Here is a 20,108-nt window from a genome sequence, read left to right as displayed (position 1 = left end):
TAAAGATTTATGCTCATTAAAATAACCACGAGGGAAAATTACTTGACCCACTTACGTTATTCCAAATCGGCAATCTTACACGATTCTTTTAAAATATTATGGAATCCTTCTCCAACTTGTGAAATATCTCAATCAGATTACAATCATAGCACTGCCACAAACCACAATGGTTTAGAATTTGAAATGGAACAATGATAAAAGTTGCTTGTAAAAGCCACCCGTATGAAAAGAGTACATGTTTCACAAAAATAATCATTAAAAAAGTATTAAATCCCTGTTCCTTTTCTCTGATTTTGGCTGCTTTTTAAATAATATATATATATATATATAGATATATATAGAGAGATAAGATAAGATAAGATAGATATTGTTTTGGAATGTTGATGGTTTCCATAATGGCTGAGCAGCTTCAAGATGAACTTGCTCCAGAGGCCTGGAAAATATAAATAAGTCATAAATGAAGTTAGGAAATGATTAAAAAAGGACCCTGATGTTTACAGGCAGAAAAGCACCATCATAACCAGCACAGTAATTCTGAAAAGTTATCTGCATTTGAAATTCAAGCCGGCAAATTTAATGTAGTGCATTAATTTACTAAAGAATGGGGGGTGGGGACGTTGGTTTTTGCAACAGAATATCCTCAAGAAAATGTGCGTACAGAAGTCTCGCTATATGGCGGTTCTTAGGAAATTCTACGATGTTTCATTAATTAATTGTGTTGCTAACGTATAGTGTGCTGTGTAATTACCAGGCATTTAATTTAATAATGCTTGTCTGATTTCCCCTAGTATTCTGATATTAAAAAGTGAAACATTAATTCTGAAAAGCCTCCTTTAAAAATACAAAAATACAAAAATGCCTTTGTGGAATTCTTTTGAAACTTTAGCAATTTAAACTAACGTAAAGGAAGCATAATACTGTACAAAATTTTCAGCAGGTAGCATATTCCAACAGTGGCCTAGGCGATGGCACATAGCTGGCTTTCTGCTTTCGGTGTTGCTATGACTTACTGGGGGGAGGAAGAGGGGCAAGGGAGGGGCACAGTGCAAACACCAGAGGGGGCACTGGATTGGCTCTGCCAGTGCATCTACACCATGCTGAACCTCACTGGTGACGGAAAATCAAGTAAACTCTGCTGCCCCTTCCTGCTGACCAGGGACCTGCATTGAAACTATGCCTTTATTCTAAGGGATACAGTCAGACTGGCTCATACTTTCATCTAGGGTGAGAATGTCCAACAATGCAGTAGTTTGGGGAAATGGTTGCTGATTACTACCAGAATTTTCTCCAGATTAGTCTACTGCAGGTAACTCCCAAAGATATGCTTCCTCATCATTTTGAACCTAATGACCATGGATTCCTGCATATACCTTCTTAAGCAATCACATACAGCAACAAAGTTTCATACAGCACGCAATCTAAAGTATCCAAACAATCATCTAAATGCCAGTGGCTGCATAAAATCTGGGAGACATATGTACAAACTGAATCAACGAGGAATCCTGGTTTTTAAAGAGATATTACGGTACCATGGTTTCTGTTCATTTTCTATATGCAAACCCTTAAAACTTCAAATCAAATTTCAATAAAGTACAAATGCCCATCTTATGCTGATACACATGTCATATATAACTTATATATGGTGTTTGCGGGAAGGGGTTTATTGGTTTGTTTTTGTTATGCATTTTGTGTTCTTGCTTTGTATTTTTTATGTTGTGAACCACGCTGTGATCTTCAGATGAAGGATGGTACACCAATTAAATTAATAATAATATAGTTAGTGAGCTAGTTCTCCCAAAGCACAATATAGTAAGGGTTGTAATCAGTGATTTACTTAATTCCTTTAGTAACCTTGCTGGGTTGTGCATGTGTAGAGTTGAGTTTGGGTTTCTTTTTAACTCTGTTTCAAAATAAAATTCCATTAAAGTAACACACACACACACACACACACACGCTTTTTAGAAATGATATTGTTCGTATATGCTTCTTTTTTCAAGCCACAGCAAAGGCCAGGATCCAAAGGTCTACTTTTCATGTCTGGTGGTGTTTAAAAACAACAACACCTCAGAGTTTCAAAAACGGTTTGCCACAAATTATGGTGGAGCTGCTTTTCAGGAAGCAGAAGACTGCATAGCCCTTGTCTGCGCAGAACCAGTTCTCAGAATCCTGCTCAAAGTTAAAAACAACTCATTTTAACAAACTTGGTGAGCCACGAATTAGGGACACCAGAAAGCTCTTCGGGAATCAAAATTCAGTCAACAGCCTACAAAAAAAACAAAACCTTTAGAATTATAAAATTTAAAAAGTTCATCACCCTAGCATTTTGGAAAGATGCCTTGGTTGAATGATTAGATCAGTTTCTCTACTATATGAATGAAGTGGATCCAAACAAAACAAACTACCGTATTTTTCGCACCATAGGACGCACTTTTTCCCCTCCAAAAATGAAGGGGAAATGTGTGTGCGTCCTATGGTGCGAATGCAGGCTTTCGCTGAAGCCTGGAGAGTGAGAGGGGTCGGTGCGCACAGACCCCCCACGCTCTCCAGGCTTTGCACACCTCTCTGCAAGCAGCGGGAGCCCAGCGCTGGGCTCCCGCTGCTTGCGGAGAGTTGCCTGCATGCTCAGGCCTGCGCGGCTGAGCTCAGCGCGCCCAGGCTTCGCGGACCTCTCCGCAAACAGCGGGAGCGCTCCCGCTGCTTGCGGAGACTTGCCTGCATGCCGAAGCCTGCGCGCGCTGAGATCAGCGCGCCCAGGCTTCGCGGACCTCTCCGCAAACAGCGGGAGCGGTCCCGCTGCTTGCGGAGAGTTGCCAGCATGCCGAAGCCTGCGCGCGCTGAGATCAGCGCGCCCAGGCTTCGCGGACCTCTCCACAAACAGCGGGAGCAGTCCCGCTGCTTGCGGAGAGTTGCCAGCATACGGAAGCCTGCGCGCGCTGAGCTCAGCGCGCCCAGGCTTCGCGGATCTCTCCGCAAGCAGCGGGAGCGGTCCCGCTGCTTGCGGAGACTTGCCTGCATGCCGAAGCCTGCGCGCGCTGAGATCAGCGCGCCCAGGCTTCGCGGACCTCTCCGCAAACAGCGGGAGCGGTCCCGCTGCTTGCGGAGAGTTGCCAGCATGCCGAAGCCTGCGCGCGCTGAGATCAGCGCGCCCAGGCTTCGCGGACCTCTCCGCAAACAGCGGGAGCGGTCCCGCTGCTTGCGGAGAGTTGCCAGCATGCGGAAGCCTGCGCGCGCTGAGCTCAGCACGCCCAGGCTTCGCGGATCTCTCCGCAAGCAGCGGGAGCGGTCCCGCTGCTTGCGGAGACTTGCCTGCATGCCGAAGCCTGCGCGCGCTGAGATCAGCGCACCCAGGCTTCATGGATCTCTCCGCAAGCAGCGGGAGCGGTCCCGCTGCTTGCGGAGACTTGCCTGCATGCCGAAGCCTGCGCGCGCTGAGATCAGCGCGCCCAGGCTTCGCGGACCTCTCCGCAAGCAGTGGGAGCGCTCCCACGGCTTGCAGAGAGCTGCCTGTTTGGGGGCTGGGGTCGGGGGAAGCTTCCCCCGCCCCAGCCCCGCGCCTGGGGGGGAAATAATTTTTCCCCTTTATTTCCCCCCCAAAAAACTGGGTGCGCCCTATGGTCCGGTGCGCCCTATGGTGCGAAAAATACGGTACTACATGTTTCAAATGCAACAGGCTCTCACAATCTCAGAAGGCTCTGGAAAGCATTTTGCTTGTCTATCAACTGAGAATTTACTAAAGCCTATTTCAGATTTGTAGGTGGCTCTTCATTCGGTGAGCTGAGGTTGGCTTATGTGATGTTGATCCCATTTTATCCTCACAACCCCATGAGGCAAGTTAGGCTGAGAGAGTGCCGGTGATCCCCAAAGGCACCCAGCTAAGCTTCTTGACAGAGCTGGTTGTGTTCCTGATCTAAAGCTCACACCCTGTCCACGACACGATATCGAACCACACGGTCTGTGATACACAACCATGTGACAGAAACAATTTGAACACTTCCCTGCTTCCTCAGCTTTCTGCTTTTACACAGGTGTGTGGGAAAATCCTCCTTGTTGCTTGGCAGCAACGGAAGTCAACATGCGTTCTGTGGGAAGTCATCACTTGGTAAATGGTCAGCTGCATTCAGTCTTTGCTTATTAAATTGATAACTTCATTCAGGTGCCTAAGTCAGATCAACGGGGAATCTGCCTTCACGTGTCAATGACAAACATTAATAAAATGTGCAACTGAAAAACAACAACTAGCCAAGTGCCATGGAAAATCCACTGGTCTGGTTGTGAAAAGGTGCCTTATAAATAGTCAAGTTAAATAAATAAAATAGCTACAAAATATATGTAGGCCTAATCGGTGCTTTTTTTCCTTAAAAAATGTTTAGGGGTACTCTCATTTTGGCTGCTCCCTCACTCCTCGCACCTTTCCTCCCCCCCAACCCCCCCCAAACGAGGGACTCAAGCTGGTGGCGCTGAGAGGACGGGAAGACCCCCAGCAGCAGTGTGGTCGGCTTGAGCGAGGAGGAGCAGTGCCAGCGCCTCCACTACGGCCACCCCAGACTCCCCTACCCAGGCACCAGCGGGGAGAATGACAGAGCTCCAGTCCGCGCTGCTACTGCTGAGACAGCTGGCATGTCGGTCCGTCGGTTGGGGCAACGCAAAATGTTTAGGGGTACATGTACCCACTGCATACCCCCAGAAAGAAAGCAGTGGGTCTCATTCTGATGACAGCGAATCTGCTTCAGTGTGGCTTATGCTTTTTGCCATTTGCACGAGAACCGCTGTATGCATGTACCAATACCTATAATAAGTATTACGTCTGTTAATAGCCCAGCTTCTTTTTTTCTTTTTCTTTTGGCCTTTTTATCTTTAATAATTGAAAATAACCAATCTTCCCCTTAAAATAAAAGTATGACATTTTAAAATTTTATCTAGTATTAGCTAAAAAGTCCTGAAAAAAAATATTCCTGGGTAATATTGTATATATTTATGTGCTTGTGTACATAATATATACCTACACAGACACTTTTTAAGATTTTAGTCAGTTTTAACACAATTTGTATAAACAATCAATCTGATCACATCGTAAACATAAGAATCTCACACTTTTCTTGCAGTTTCCTTCAATCCTTTAACCCAATTATACATTTTGCCTAAGGATCCCACCAGTGCATTAACTGTTTTTACTACAAAGTACCAGTAGAGATAATTTTTCAGAACAGTGTATATTTAGAACATAGATTCATAAGCATAATTGAAAAATGTATGCTGCACTGACACTAAAAACTTTTCTGCTGCACTGGTTTTCAGTCCTTGGCACAATAAACAGAGATTTGATTGATACGAGAATGAAGGTCTGAAAAATTAGACATATTAGTCAAACTTTTTCCAAAGTGGATATATATATATCTACATAGTGTGATTTTTCTCTCTGGCTGAACCTAGATAAAGCAGCAAGCTGCACTAGGTTTGTTTGTACAAAGTTGTGTGCCCAATTAATAGCCCAGCTTCTGACAGCAGATTTCTAGATGCGGTAGCGACAGCATTTTTTGGACGGATGCTACATTGCCCTGATCACCATAGGTCACGGTTGGGCCTCCGAGTTTATCGGAACGCTGCTTCCCTCTCCCTCTTTTCACAGCAGCAGAAACAGCAGGGTTGCGGCTGGGATGGGGAAGAGCAGAGGAAGAGATGGGTGGAGAAGAGGAAACTGGCGAGAACAGTGGAGGGAGCAAGACCGGGCCTGATCAAAAGAGTCTGTGGACCTGCTGATTAGACCTAGAGGCCTCTCCACTTGTTTGTTTTGTCTTTTTCCTTTTTGGTGAACAAGTCAAGATCATAAAACACATTTTGATCTTGGCTTGTTTGAACTAACTCTAAGCAGTTTGGGTTTGGATGTATCAGGAAGTGCTTCTGATCTTCAGATAGCTATGCCAAGAGAAGAGAGAAAGGAGGAGCATGCAAGCCTGAGGATTGTGCAGAGTTATTTGTTGTTTAGCATTATGTTCCCCAAAAAATAATGTTAATTTTTAGCTTCAGCTTCAAACTGTAGTAATCAGGGCTACCGAGAGGATTGGCAGGTCCCTGAGCAAACATGCGAAAGGAATATTAGAACGTCCTTGCTGAATAAGATCAAATATCTATCTAGTCAAATATTCTGTTTCCAGCCTTGATCATGCAGAAGCTCTCAGAAAGCTCAAAAGCAGAGCACCCCCTATTGCCTGGCCCCAAACATCTGGCATGCTGTTATTAGAAGTCTACAGCCTCTGCACACTTAGGTCTCATTCTGAGTGATCATTCATTACTAGTAGCCTCTGAGAAACTGAACTTTCATGAATTTATCTAATGACTTTCAGGAGGCATCTATGTTCATCTTTAATAAAGCAGCCACGTCAATGTGTTAATTGTGCTCTATGAAGCAATATCTCCCTGTGTTTGGCGTGGACCTACTGCCAATCTGTTTTATTGAGTTCTAGTGTTCTGGGAGGCTCTCACAATTTCATAAACATGAATTGGTGTTGCCCTCTGTTTTGAGTGCTATTCCGTGGTCACCCTACCATATTGTCTTCTGGGTAGTTCATATCAGACAAATTAGTCACATGGGCACCAGCACATGGGCACACTTTTAGGAATTATTACATTAATCATGTTGTATGCTTAGTTAGCCAGCAACTAGTCTTTCCTTTTCAGCTCCTTAGACCCCCTGAAGTCTAATGCATGGTTAAGACCATTGAAGAGCAAAGTGAAGGATCTTCTCCTCACTTAACTCTCATGTCAGACTTAGAAACTATTTGTGATAGCTGTCATTTACATTGATTATATCAATTAATCTTATGAGCTACTTCACAAATGCATTTGTATCAACTCATTTTTTGATAACCCACAGCCAAACATTACACCTGCTTTGAGTGAAAAGGAGTGATCAAATTATGGGGAGGGGGGACCCTTAATGAAATCCACAGGCCCCTGCCCCATGTAAATCATTCCCACCTGTGCATTTGAAAAAGAAGAGCACTGCCAACTGAGCGCCGGTGAAAAGGAATCAATACAGCTTTTCCCAATATTGGGTCCCCAGGTATGAATGAACTACAAATTCCATTATCCCTGGCCATCAGCCATGCTGGTGGACATGATGGGGTTGTAGTTCAGCAACATCTGGGGACTTGAGGTTGGAGAAACCTGGGTTAAGAGCTGGGTTAAGAGTTCTCAGTTTTCCAAGGGAGATTATAAGGGTCGCAACATCTAATTCTGAGAGGTATGAGCTCATTTGTATATGTTACTCTTGCCAAGTCAATGTATCTGGCTGCAAAAATTTGCCCCAACGTATAGTATGAACCAGCCACAAGTATTATATTGCGGCAGGGGGACAGGACATGTTTCTTCAGTATTGCTATCAATATGGAGTACATGAAATATATAATTTATTCACACTGTTTCCTGGCTTTCTCTTATCTCCAAGAATTTCATGACTTATCAAAAAGTTACTGCATGTTAAAATGGAAAAAGGACGGGTTTGAAGTGAGGGAGCCCAAATCCACATTTCTCCACCAGGCACAATGTTGAAACGCAGAAAGAACAATGGCAAAGAGAGAAGAATTAGGAGAAATGTTACTTTAGCAGGTTGAAAGGAATAACTGTATCAACTTCCTTGATGATGGAGGAATACGTGGAAACTTAAAAAATGAGTGTTTAAGCGTCAAAATCAGGCTGAAGTGAATTGGCTTATGTGGCTGGAAATAAACAAGCTAGAATCACTCCAAATCACCTCAGAACTTATCAGCCAGATATATCAGGCAGCAAAGTGGTTTGGAGGGAGGTCAAGTGACTCATAGCGAGAGCCACTGTGCCTTCCAGAATCCTATTAGCAACTCAGTGTAATATCTTATTTTCCAACAAAAGGATAGTAAATGTCAAGTTAAAAACATGGACTAAGTTTTGAGACCCTACCACAAATAGGATACCTGGGCGCATAGTTATATATGTTTCATATTGGCTGTTTTCCCCCTCTATGTATACAGCCCAAAGGTAATTTTGAGTACCAGTAACATCACTACTGAGAGAATTCGCTCTGGGGTTACAGAAACACAGTAGAAGCACGAAGATACAGTTCCTTTCAGCTTACTTTTATGGGAGATGGTCTCAGCTGTGACAAAAACTCTGCCATCCAGGTGATAGGCAAGCTCACAAACAAAAAAAGCAGAACATCCTGAGTGACACAAACGACAAAGACTTCTCCTGAAGAAGCATAGTCAGTGAAAACAGAAAGGGACAGGAAGTACACGTGAAACTCTTGGAAGAGAGCAGCCACTTCTTCCAGAGGACCTACCATCGGTTTGAGCTCCCTGCCTTCGGCTCCAACTCCCCTGCCAGCTTCCTTCATTGCTTTTCTGCTGTTCTCCACAAATTCCTGAAAGACGGTAAGGAAAAGGTCCTCCATCATGACTCATGATCATAGAAAATCATTCTTCACCTGGGGGGTTGGGGCCCAATACTGAGCCTCATCTAAGATGGGTCACAATAGCAGCACTACTGCCAACCTAGCAGTTCAAAAGCACGCCAGTGCCAGTAGATATATAGGTAAAGGTAAACGGTGTTTCTGTGCCCTCTGGCTTCTGTCACGGTGTCCCGTTGTGCCAGAAGCGGTTTAGTCATGCTGGCCACATGACCTGGAAAGCTGTCTGCAGACAAATGCTGGCTCCCTCGGCCTGAAAGCGAGAGGAGCGCCGCACCCCATAGTCGCCTTTGACTGGACTTAACCGTCCAGGGCTCTTTTACCTTTACCCTTTTACTACTGCCATGTAAGCAGATGATAAAATATTTAAGAAATGGTTCCCCCAAATGCGTGTTTGGGTTGGATCTGAAATGGCTGAAGACTATTGTCACAAACAGTCTTTGGAACACTGGAGAAGATAGTGGAGAGAATTTTCCTCCCTTGATTTGTCTTCCATGCTTTTAAAGAGCTGCCATGAGGTATGACAGGTACTTGGTTCTCTTCCCCTGTGTTATGGGACCCGGGCTTCCAGATAGGGAAAACCAGTCCCTGTCAGCCAGACCACAGAACTACCACCCACTGTCCTATTGTTTTCGTGTCCTATTGTCTTCCCAGTGCCAGCCGGGATGCTTGGGCAAGAGGTGCACTCCTGATATGCTTGTTGGGCACCCTCCTCCTCTGGTTGCCCTGGGACATTATTGCCCATGCTCTTGTAAATATTACAAGATGATGAGTTGGCTTGCAAGCAATGTCAAACCACACTTTGGTGCTGCAGGAATAAATCTGGTACTTGTGCACCCTCCCTCCCTCTCTCCACATGCTCTCTGCTTTAATGATTGTTGTTTGTTTATTACACTACTATCCACTCTTCCTCCAATGAACTCAGGGTCGCGTGCAAGGTTGTCCATCTCCATGTCAGTCTCACAACAATCCTGTGTTGTGACTGGCCTTGAGGCTCCCCAGGGAACTTCATAGCCGAGTGGTGATATATAAACCACTTTGTCCCCACTCCTAACTTGACACTCTTGAGCACTAGTTTTCCATTAGTTGGGTTCTGGTTTGTGTCAAACAACAGTTTACCACAATATCTAAAGCAGAAAACCATGGTGCAGTGGTACCTCGGGTTACATACGCTTCAGGTTACAGACTCCGCTAACCCAGAAATAGTACCTCGGGTTGAGAACTTTGCTTCAGGATAAGAACAGAAATTGTGCTCTGGCGGCATGGTGGCAGCAGGAGGCCCCATTAGCTAAAGTGGTGCTTTAGGTTAAGAACAGTTTCAGGTTAAGAACAGACCTCGAGAACGAATTAAGTTCTTAACCCAAGGTACCACTGTATACTGTTTCCCTGCAAAATATGGTCGAGGGTGCAGCAAGATTCCCTAGTGCAGAACCCTCAAAGAAGCAACTGATTGAGTACATGGCTCTCTCCCCCATATATACTGTACATCTTTATCTTACTGGACTGTTGCCATTAGAATCTATCTATCTATCTATCTATCTATCTATCTATCTATCTATCTATCTTGCTGGACTGCCATCACAGGAAACAAGAACTGAACTTTCAAGCACCTTCCCACGTGCCAGATTTATATGCTAAGAAAATACAGTGGCCCACAAATAGACAAGCCAAATGATGAAGCAAACCAGAACAGAGTTCCTCCTATCACTACTCTTAAGCTCTTTTCACTACACGATTCCTTGTATTCAGAAGCACACCACATTCTAAAGAACTTACCATAAGAACTTTATCCATGTAGAACTCCTTCCCAGGGCTGCCATCGTTATACTTGGTGTCAATGGCAAAACATAAGAAGAGGACGTCCACGACCATTTCATAAATGGATAGGAAGCAGTGAGCGACTAAGAATGCAAACAGGCAGACAATGATGAGCGGCAGCACCCACACCGTGTAGTCCCGTTGGTAGTTCAGCAGCATGATCCCTGCCAGGCCCGTGCAGCACACTATTAGAACCTGAAGAGCAGACAGAGAGCAAACAAAGTTGACAAGGAATATCACAAGCTTCTCGGTGTTGCCAAGCCTCACTTAAACCAGATCGGGAGAAGACAGGGAGATACAGAAACCCTCCTGTAGAGGCAATTGTGGTCCTTTGCCTTTCTAGAATGGGTGGTGAGATACTGCACACGCATGTCATAAAATGTGTATGAAACACACATGGAGATTCATTATTTACCATATTTTTCGCTCCATAAGGTGCACCGGACCACAAGGCACACCTAGTTTTTAGAGGGGGAAATCAAGGTGGAAAAGCCTGTCTGCTTCTCCCAGAGCTTCTTGGGGCTGCAGGGGGAAGCCTGGGTCCCCCCCCCCAGCCCCAAAGAGCAAAGAAGCTAAGACAGCCAGTGGGATCTATCCCGCTGGCTGTCTTGGCTTCTGCATAGCCGCGTGCAGCCTCCCTCGACTGGAGAGGTTGCGCGCGGCTAAAGAGGAAGCCAAGACAGCGAGCGGGATGGATCACGCTCGCTGTCTTGGCTTCTTTAGCCGCGAGCAGTCTCTCCGGCCGGGAGAGGCTGCGCACGGCTATGGCAATTCCCCCACCTCCCGCAAAAGCCCACAGGAGCCGCACGCTCCTTAAAGGGTGCACAGCTCCTGCGGGCTTTTCTGACTGGCTGCGTCAGTCCCTTCTCCCTCCTCGTAGAAAAGCCCGCAAGAGCCGCGCGGAGCTTGTGTGCGGCTCTTGGGGGCTTTTCCTGCCTGCCTCCCCCCTGCATTCGCTCCATAAGGTGCACACACATTTCCCCTTACTTTTCAGGAGGAAAAAAGTGCGTCTTATGGAGTGAAAAATACGGTTATTTCAAAACATTTCACAAATGCACACACCGAGGGGTAGCTGAAGTTGTTTCTTAAGTCATACCTATTCTAGAGAACAGCAGCAAGAAAGCATACTGTGATCATTTGGGTAAAAAAAATGGGTATGCATGTGTGGCAAGTATCTCAAGATGACGACTACGCTCCTCTCTGAATCATTAGATTTCTCCAATCTCTTTTCTCACTTGTAAAAGGAAAGTGCTCCTTCTCCCTAAGAATCATTAGTACACGTTTTTGAAAAGTAATGGAAACCATTTCAAAGTTTCTTTCGGAAACATTTCCCCAGGAAATACATGTTAGTTTCATAAAAATTGATTTTCAGTGCATTTCCTGGCACAATTTTTTTTTTTTTAATGATAACTTCGTGCACAAATGGATCGCTGCATCTTACTTCAATCTGTATCTTTGCTTAAGCTGAAAAGCAGAGCTCGTCTGGTATGGGCGGCAGTGTTTCACTGACATTAACGGAGAGTGTTCTGCAGAGCTAATGTCAGCATTTCCCATCGTTCTTTTATTTTCAGCCATCTGAAAAACGTGTTCTCCCTGCCTCGAGGGAGACCTTCATGGTACATGTCAAATCCATTCTAAGCAAACCTCACTGTGCACTCCAGTCCCCCTAAGGCCATTATATCTAATTATGCGCTCACTCCTACCGCGACTTATTGATTTGTTTATTTGGGGGATTACAAAGTCTCCGCTTGGAAGTTGGGTTGGTTGCAGTATGAATTAATGCACAAAGAGCAGGAGGGAAGGAATTCATAAGCAGGACCCTAATGCCATGAGGTGGCGGTAGACATATTTGTCTTTGAAGACTGGTGCAAAGAGCACTGCAGTCAAATAAAACGTGCTTTGAAATAGGAAAAAAAAACACGGTTTGTTCATGGGTTACCTAGCAGCAAAAGTTAAGATCAAAACTGAACCATCTGGGACTTCAGAAAGAGACGTCTTGGAGTCAAGGGCCAAATCATAAGCTTTCAAATATTTAGAAAAATAAAAGCTCCTTTTTACTCCTCAACATGGATAATGCCTGCATTCCTATAGTCATTCATCCTGGCTAGTTCCTCCTAGCTACACCCACTGAAATGGTCAGACTGGCTCATCCTTTGGTTTATCTTCCAAGAGGAAAGTGAAAACATAAGAACACTAGCTGGGTTGGGCGAATGCCATGATTCTGCAAAAGTACAGGATGTGGTCTCAGGTGAAGAATTCAGCTTCCTAAGAATCTCGGTCTGCAATTAACTGCCTACCGCCCATCAGAATTATCAGAATTTCTTCTCCCCACTTTGGGCTCGACTGAGCAACTGCATGGTGTTTCTCTTTCTGGGTTTTAATTGTTTGATTAGTGATGATTTGTTTCACTGTTGTTTGTTGTTAACCACCTTGAATATTACTCTGGTGGGCAAAAAGGCAAGAGGGGAAATGAGAACTCTGTTTACAAGCCATGTTCTGTGCACAGAGTACACACTGCCCAGCATTGTGCAAGAGAAAGAGACTGTTTGAGAACTTCCATTTTTCGCACAGCCCTACCTTTCCTAGAAAGAGCATGAAGTCTCCCACTGTGTTTATGGCAGCCACTCGCAGAGCGTTCTCCACTAGTATCACAAAGGCATCCTTCGCTGAGGTGCAGAAGTTGGTGCTGTTGATAGCTGTGGCTGTATATGCATTCTGGGGAAAGAGAGGCAGAATGCCATTGGTTAGGTTCTCTTCCACTCTTCCACACCCGACATCTAAGACCTTCATAGACATTAACGTGAGTTTTTGATGGATACAACCCTTCACTTAGTCACCGTCGTAGCAAACAGTGAAGGTCTGTGCAAGATCTGATGAACAGACCAAAAAGATAATCTAGATAAACTGGGGAGGGGGGTGTTATTATCTGGCCCTTCCTGCACATAGAACAGGACGCAACATGCCAGGTTCACCATTAAACTGTCCATTAAACACCCACCCACCTCCATGTTTCTATCAAAGGAAACTTGTGTATGATATAGTTTGTCCACTGTAATTCATTGTGGATGTTCTGCAGATGAGGACCATCCGCAAATGCTCACTTTCTAAAATGCCTGGTGTTTTAAGATTTTCACTCTTATTGCAAGGCATACAAACTGTAATAGACCCATATTTAACCATTGCACAAAATGTGCTTTAGCTCATATGCAACAGTGTCATGATGGCTTCTCCTCCAAAACATTAGACTTGTTCTTCTTTACAGCCAAGGAACCTCTGAGAGACTACAGCGCACTTTAATTTCAGTAAAGGCTCTATTCTTGCAGTCGGTACCTGCATTCAAACGTTAACATACCATTCAGCATCTTTCAGTTTAGAGCCGATTGCAAGAAGGTTCAAGTTAAACTTTCCAGCTTTTGAAAAGGAATGCCAGGGAAATATAAATTCTTACCTGATTTAGGTAAGTCAGGCACTTTTCTAAACACCAAAGGCAGCAAATGCAGGCTTTCAACATACATCTAGCGCAGGCATTTTCCTAAGATGGAGAGAACGGCGACAACAAAATGGAAATAATAATCAGAGAAAACATTAAATTGCATTAAGTGCTAGGGCATGGGTTGGTATCTAAATGGTAAGTAGTTTCATATACAAGTCTCAATTTACACATATGCTTCCTCTGTAACAAAGGGTTCAGAGCCCAGCTTTAATACAATGGCTCCTGTAATTGGTGGTCACGTAAGACCAAGTCAAACATGCAAAAAAAGCTTCTTTTTCCCGCCATGAGGGAGAGAAATCATGTGGCAGATGTAATCAGGCAAAGAAACCTAAGTTTAACCCAGGCAGTACACGGAGACAGTTCACAGCTATTTCCACAGTTGTGGTGACAAAAGTTATTCCTGCAGTTGTGGAAATGGCCCTCTCTGTGTCTAGCCTGGTTCATGCTGAGACCCCATCACTCCAGAGGAAAAAGTGGTTGGTAGTCATGCCTGAATCAACCCACAGATCATATGGGACAAGGCTTTGGGGCCCACCCTCCTCATTATCTAGACTCTTGTAGTGGCCAAGAATCTCACCATCCACTTTCCCATATAAAGTTGTTATAAGGTAAACTTCAGTCATGAAGAAAGCTTGCCGAAAACTCTCAAAAGTCTGGCTTCATTTCTTTTTCCACAACCTGAAAATTCTGCCGTGTTGAAAAGAACATTGAGATCCCTCCTTTGTATCTGAAACAGCCAGCCACGTCATACTGTGACACAGCCTTTATTTTTGACAACCCCTTTTTGAACAGGCTGAGCTTTAAATCATTACATAAGTCTGAAAAGGTAGGACAAGTGTTTCCGCCAACATCTGGACCAGCGTTTTCCAAACTCGGGTCTCTAGCCGTTTTTGGACTGCAATTCCCATCATCCCTGACCACTGCGCTCCTGCTAGCTAGGGATGCTGGGAATCCAAAAACAGCTGGAGACTTAAGTTTGGGAAACACTGATCTTGACTATTAAATTGTCCAAATGACATTCTAAAGATATATGTGCATTTTCTAAATGTGCATTTAGTTAAATAATAAAAAAATCAGGCCCCAACAGAATCTGTTTTTTGCCCTTTTTCTGCACTACCCCCAAATAGGTGTTTTTACCATTTTTGCTTCAGAAGGCTTGTTTTACTCATGAGGGAGAGAAGGCAACTCTCCTTTTTAATCCAGAGGTATATCTGGCTTGTCACTTTGGGAAGCAAAATGCTGAACTAGATCAGTTTTGGGGACCCAGCTGGGCTGTTCTTATTCTCTATTTACATTTTTCATCTGTCAGTTCCACCAATGGCCCACACTTCTATAGCAAAGTGTCCCCCTTACTTTTCCTTTGACTTGGGTATGAATATACATGAGTATCATTCGTGGAATCTTCACTAAGGTAATAATGAAAGCCCCTTTAGCCACAGTTCCTAGGTGGTAACAGATCAAGCGATTGACAGACGCCAGAATAGGTGTGAATGGCAGATTCCGTTTTTCTCTGTAGAGAGAAATTAAAAAATACAAAAACAGTGACAACAGATAGCATCAGCAGACAAAAACAGGTAGCAAGTGTTACTCAGAGGCCAACTTGAGATGTGAAGGACCCTACAATGGTAGTTCTGTAGTGAGTCTCAGCAATCATTAAGACCTCTGTCCGTAAAGCCCAAGAAACAAGACACTAAAGGGACTCTTGATTAAGAAGGCAGAACTATCTAGTAACGTGTCTTGTCTATTACAGTGTTAACTGATATCATGTGTTTTCTTGTTCAAATTAATTTTTTACATATCGGATTATGGCAGCCCCTTGCTGGCTTTGAGATGGCTATGAAGTTCTGCTTCATTAGCCGAAAATAAGATTTTGATTTCACACAGAACTGATCCTATTGTCTCCATATACTACGGCAGACAAAATGATGGCACCAATTTCGTAAAAGTATCAAAAGACACAAACCAAGCTAACCAGGATCTGAAACCAGGATTTTAGAGCCTGGTTAGTAAACTGAGATCAAACCACAGTTTCCCCATTCAGATGTAACAGGAAACTGTGATTTAGATTATCCACAACAGAAGCACATCATTTATTAAGCTGAGATTGTTGCATCTGTTTCCTACTATAATGAAGGCTGTTAAAGGAGATCCAGGTGTATCATGATCTTATTGCAGGAGTGAAATTGATTCAAAGAACCAGTATGTGTGTTTAGCTATCTAGACCAAAACAATCAGAGTGTCAGGCTATACATATTATGGGGCTAAAATAAACCATCAGTTTAGATCAGTTTTTCCCAAACTTGGGTCTCCGGTTGTTGTTGGACCACAACTCCCATCATCCCTGACCACTGGTCCTGCTAGCTAAGGATGCTGGGAGTTGTAGTCCAAAAACAACTGGAGACCCAAGTTTGGGAAACACTGGTTTAGATGAAAGACAAACCTATCCACTTCAAATTAAACCACTAGTACGCTTGGGTAAAAATCCTACAAACCGGACACTAGTTTTCACTTGTGCTTAAAACATCTCATGTGGTCTTTATCCTCTGCTCTGCCTCTTTGCCCATTCTTCTCCTTTCAGACAGGACTGCAATTCATTTCTTAAAAACATAGCTTTAAGAGTTACACAAGTATTCTTGATGAACACAGGAAAAAGTCCCTAACAGAAATGGCAAAGAACATGCAAAACTTGGGTTATTTACAAACAGGCCTGTGAATCAACAACGGCCAATTTCAAGAGAGAGAGAAGCGATTGGGCCGGATCCGGCCCCCGGGCCTTAGTTTGCCTACTCATGGCACAGGTCATACAGATCAGAACAGCGTAACTGCAGGGGTGGGTGGGAACAGTGCTCTCTGTTGCTCATCTAACATACAATATATATTTTTTGTACTTAGCATTTTTTCATATTTAGCCTACAGGCCTCAGCAAACAAAGCACCACACCCAGCAGTATTGAACTTTGATCGCCTCTGATATAGTCATATGCTAAACAGCCACTGCAGACGTATCAGATCCAATATTGACCAAGGTACTGTTTACACAGAAACTGTGTCCTAGGTGAATAATTGAGTGGACTGTATTAGAGTGAATGCATTTATAACAGATCAAACCAGCCAAGCACATTACTGGAGGCTTTGCCTTTGAGTTTCATCTTCTCATTACACCATCTGCCCATGCCTTGTTTATTTCTGAGGTTTTAGAGAACCAGCCTCTCGTGATTAAACTGCCCCGGAATCTCTCACCTTGTAAAATAGTATGTCACAACGGCTCCTGCTACAGTCATCTGTTGACAGGCAAGGATGAATTCACTGATCCAAACTAACCCCACGACGTGATACCACCACATGTACCTCAGTGGGCCTGCAACTTGGAACTCTACAAAGCCCTGGTCGTTTTTGACAGGGCTACCTAGAAGCAGAAATGAAGAGCAAGGGAGAAAGGCATTCAAAATAGCCATTCCACAGCAACACAACATGTTTAATATCGGCACAAAAGAATTATGCTCATGGAGCAACTCCTTGCTTTATGAGGCCAGCGATAATGGGTCCAAAAGGGCTTCTTTCAGGAGGCCATTTCAGAACGATGGTGCCACAAAGCAGAAATGTCCCTCTGCTGTGTATCCGCCTGCTAACTCATAAAGAGTGGGGAATGCAGAACTTAATCAAAGCTGGGCTGGGGTCCCTCCTGCCTGTGGGTCTCATTAAGCCTACCAAGCTCCCCCACCAACACCTGATATATCGTGCACACGTCTTACACCTTACACGATACATGACGTCATTTTTGGAGTGGGTAAAGACCCGGATCAGCCAAAGGGGGTTTGCAGGAACCGCCAATCAGCTGATCAGAGGCCTGGGCAAAGGCGTGGGCACTGCAGGCTCCGACGATCAGCTGATTGTCGGGTCTGCAAAGCGCCATGCGCAGCAACGCGCAAGCGCTCATGGTCAGCTGGTGGTTGGGTCTTGCAACCCCCAGTTGCACGGTGCTTGCTGTTCTGATTTCAAGCGGTTTTTTACTTCAAACTGTGTGTGCAAAAACACGCCGCCCACCTGTCAGACTTGGTCTGGGGGTGAGGTGAGGGAGATAGAAATCTGGCCTGCCAGCCAGAACCAGCTCCTCACCCCTGATTAGGCAGGTAAGAGACAATCCTTCAGCTATTCTAGTAGTGGACTGTTCAGGGCCTTAAAAGCTAAAATCAGCACTCTAATTGGGCTCAGAAACAAATCAGCAAAGGGTGAAGAATTTTAAATATTGGTGAAAGGCATTCACTATCGCAGATCACAGGAAATAAAAGGGCTGTCATATTCAGGATTGGCTGGAGTTTTCACATGCTTTTCCTGCAGACACAAAGCAGCAAAGTTCAGTGCCTGCCTTTAACATCCATGCGCACCTGCTGCGAAGCCACGGCTCAATGTGCTCATACATAAAGATCAGCCATGCTGCATTTAACAGTACTCATGCCTTGTTTTGTTTTCATTTATTTTAATGCAGACTCATTTACTTGGCTGAATTTCATTTGATTCAGTCAATAGAGAAGAGCGACACTAACACTTTCTGAGGTTACCAAAACGAAGGAGAAAGGAATTATGAAATTGTGCGGGATTTACATACCTGTGGTACCTAGGAAGAGCAAGACCGCGATCCAATAGATCCAGAAGAGCATGAGGGCAAAAAACGTCCAAAATGGCTGGAAGACGAGTAGTGGCAGGTGAATGAAGACCTTGCCAGCCACGTGGAACAAGGCAATGGTGAGAGATACTCGCTTGCGCATAACTAACATTATCAACAGTAAGATAACCTGCAAAAGGAAGGAGACTTGTTTTAGATGAATTTTACCTACTGAGACAAGACTCAAAAGTCTTACCCACAGCTCTGAAATTTAATTTTATATGTAATGTTCCTAGCCTTAGTCTTCATTACAAAATGTATGAAGTCATCCTGACTTAGAAACCTGAGGCCACCCACCAATTGATGTAGCCCCTTTGCTGACCCCCAGTATTTCAAAAAGTGGTAACTTACTGAAGTGTGTATCTAACCAAGGATATTTTACTATACTTCCACTTCCTTACATTTCTGGTTTAAGAGCAAAGCTTACAGTCATACCTCGGGTTGAATGCGCTTCGTGTTGAGCGCGTTCGAGTTGCGCTCCGCGGCAACCCGGAAGTAACAGAGTGCATTACTTCCGGGTTTCGCCGCTTGCGCATGCGCAGACGCTCAAAATGATGTCACGTGCATGCGCAGAAGCGGCGAAAAGCGACGCGCGTGTGTGCAGACGTGCCGTCGCTAGTTACGTTTGCTTCTAGATGCGAATGGGGCTCCGGAATGGATCCCATTCGTATCCAGAGGTACCACTGTACATCACTATGCAGATGAACACTACAACTAGCTCCATATGTAAATTTAAGCTTTTATTGTTTTATATATCCCTCTCCCTGCCTCCAAACTCATCCTTCTCATGCTAAAAACAAAACAAAAACCCTTCGGTACCACTGACACCTGTCCATCTCTCACTCACACACATAAAGAAAACAACAACCATAATGTTGCTATAACTGCACTGCTGCCAATGGATTTCTATGGGCTGGTTCACATAAGATCTCAGTGCCAGCGGCGGAAGAAGCCGCTTGGGTGCCTGGGGCGGCGCGCCCATAAAAACAGGGCGAGGCAAGCCTCTGGGGCCGCCGGAGTCTGCCTGCCTCCTCCCACTCAGCCGCCCTACAGCTGGGGGGGGGGGAGGCAGACCATTTGGGCAGCGTGGAGCCTGCGTGCGCCCAAGCCACCGCGTCACTCCCGGTGAGTGCCACCCGGCATTTTGTCACCCCCCTCAGTGGCACCCCCAAACCCCCTTCCTCTGCCCCTGCTCAGTTTCACATTTGGCAATATGCAGGAGCAAACCCTGGCTTTGTGCACTTTCCCTACCAAGTATAGAGCTCATAATATGAATTGGGAGAAAGGGGCACATGGTTGACATGAGAAGGACATATGCACTACGGGTTGCATCAACTAATTTTTACTCAGAAAAGACCCATTGAAATGAATGCATCTTTGTTGGTCCGTTAATTTTCATTAATTCCAGAATCTCAGTATGACTGATGTTGGTTACAACTCAATGTCCTAATTGATGTGGCAGGTTCCAGGCCCTGTGGGAGGCAGCATACAAGCCTGCCTGCCTTCTTCCTGCATAGAAAACCTACCTGATACTCCACAACGTATGAGGGTTGCTTCACTTTTTCCTACAGGGACTAGGGGGAAAGGCCTGTACCTGTGTACAGCATTGCACATATGAATTGCAAATGCTTACTGCATGGACGAGAAAGCTGTCATTTGCAGCCATGAAGCTGAATACTTTGCTTCCTGCTCTGGCCT

General features: G+C 44.7%; 1 protein-coding gene across 2 annotated transcripts in view; it reads right to left on the bottom strand.

Annotated features, from left to right (window-relative positions):
* Positions 1-301: 301 nt before the first annotated feature.
* SLC44A1 (solute carrier family 44 member 1) overlaps positions 302-20,108 on the bottom strand; it is an 81,189-nt gene continuing 61,382 nt past the window's right edge. Inside the window, exons 9-16 of one of the 2 annotated variants that reach the window (XM_053370315.1) lie at positions 18,354-18,540; positions 16,988-17,153; positions 15,102-15,258; positions 13,704-13,787; positions 12,833-12,970; positions 10,214-10,450; positions 8,312-8,392; positions 302-433 (exon numbers count right to left, since the gene is read on the bottom strand). In XM_053370315.1, the coding sequence (XP_053226290.1) occupies positions 410-433; positions 8,312-8,392; positions 10,214-10,450; positions 12,833-12,970; positions 13,704-13,787; positions 15,102-15,258; positions 16,988-17,153; positions 18,354-18,540 (1,074 nt within the window). In that variant the 3' untranslated portion in view covers positions 302-409. Of the gene's footprint in view, positions 434-7,829; positions 8,393-10,213; positions 10,451-12,832; positions 12,971-13,703; positions 13,788-15,101; positions 15,259-16,987; positions 17,154-18,353; positions 18,541-20,108 lie in introns of those variants that run through there. The other variant, XM_053370314.1, reaches the window with a different exon arrangement.

The sequence above is a fragment of the Podarcis raffonei genome, chromosome 17 (assembly GCF_027172205.1).
Source record: "Podarcis raffonei isolate rPodRaf1 chromosome 17, rPodRaf1.pri, whole genome shotgun sequence".
Classification (NCBI taxonomy): domain Eukaryota; kingdom Metazoa; phylum Chordata; class Lepidosauria; order Squamata; family Lacertidae; genus Podarcis; species Podarcis raffonei.
The sequence above is the reverse complement of the archived record's forward strand: the minus strand, read 5'-3'. Positions and strand labels throughout refer to the sequence as shown.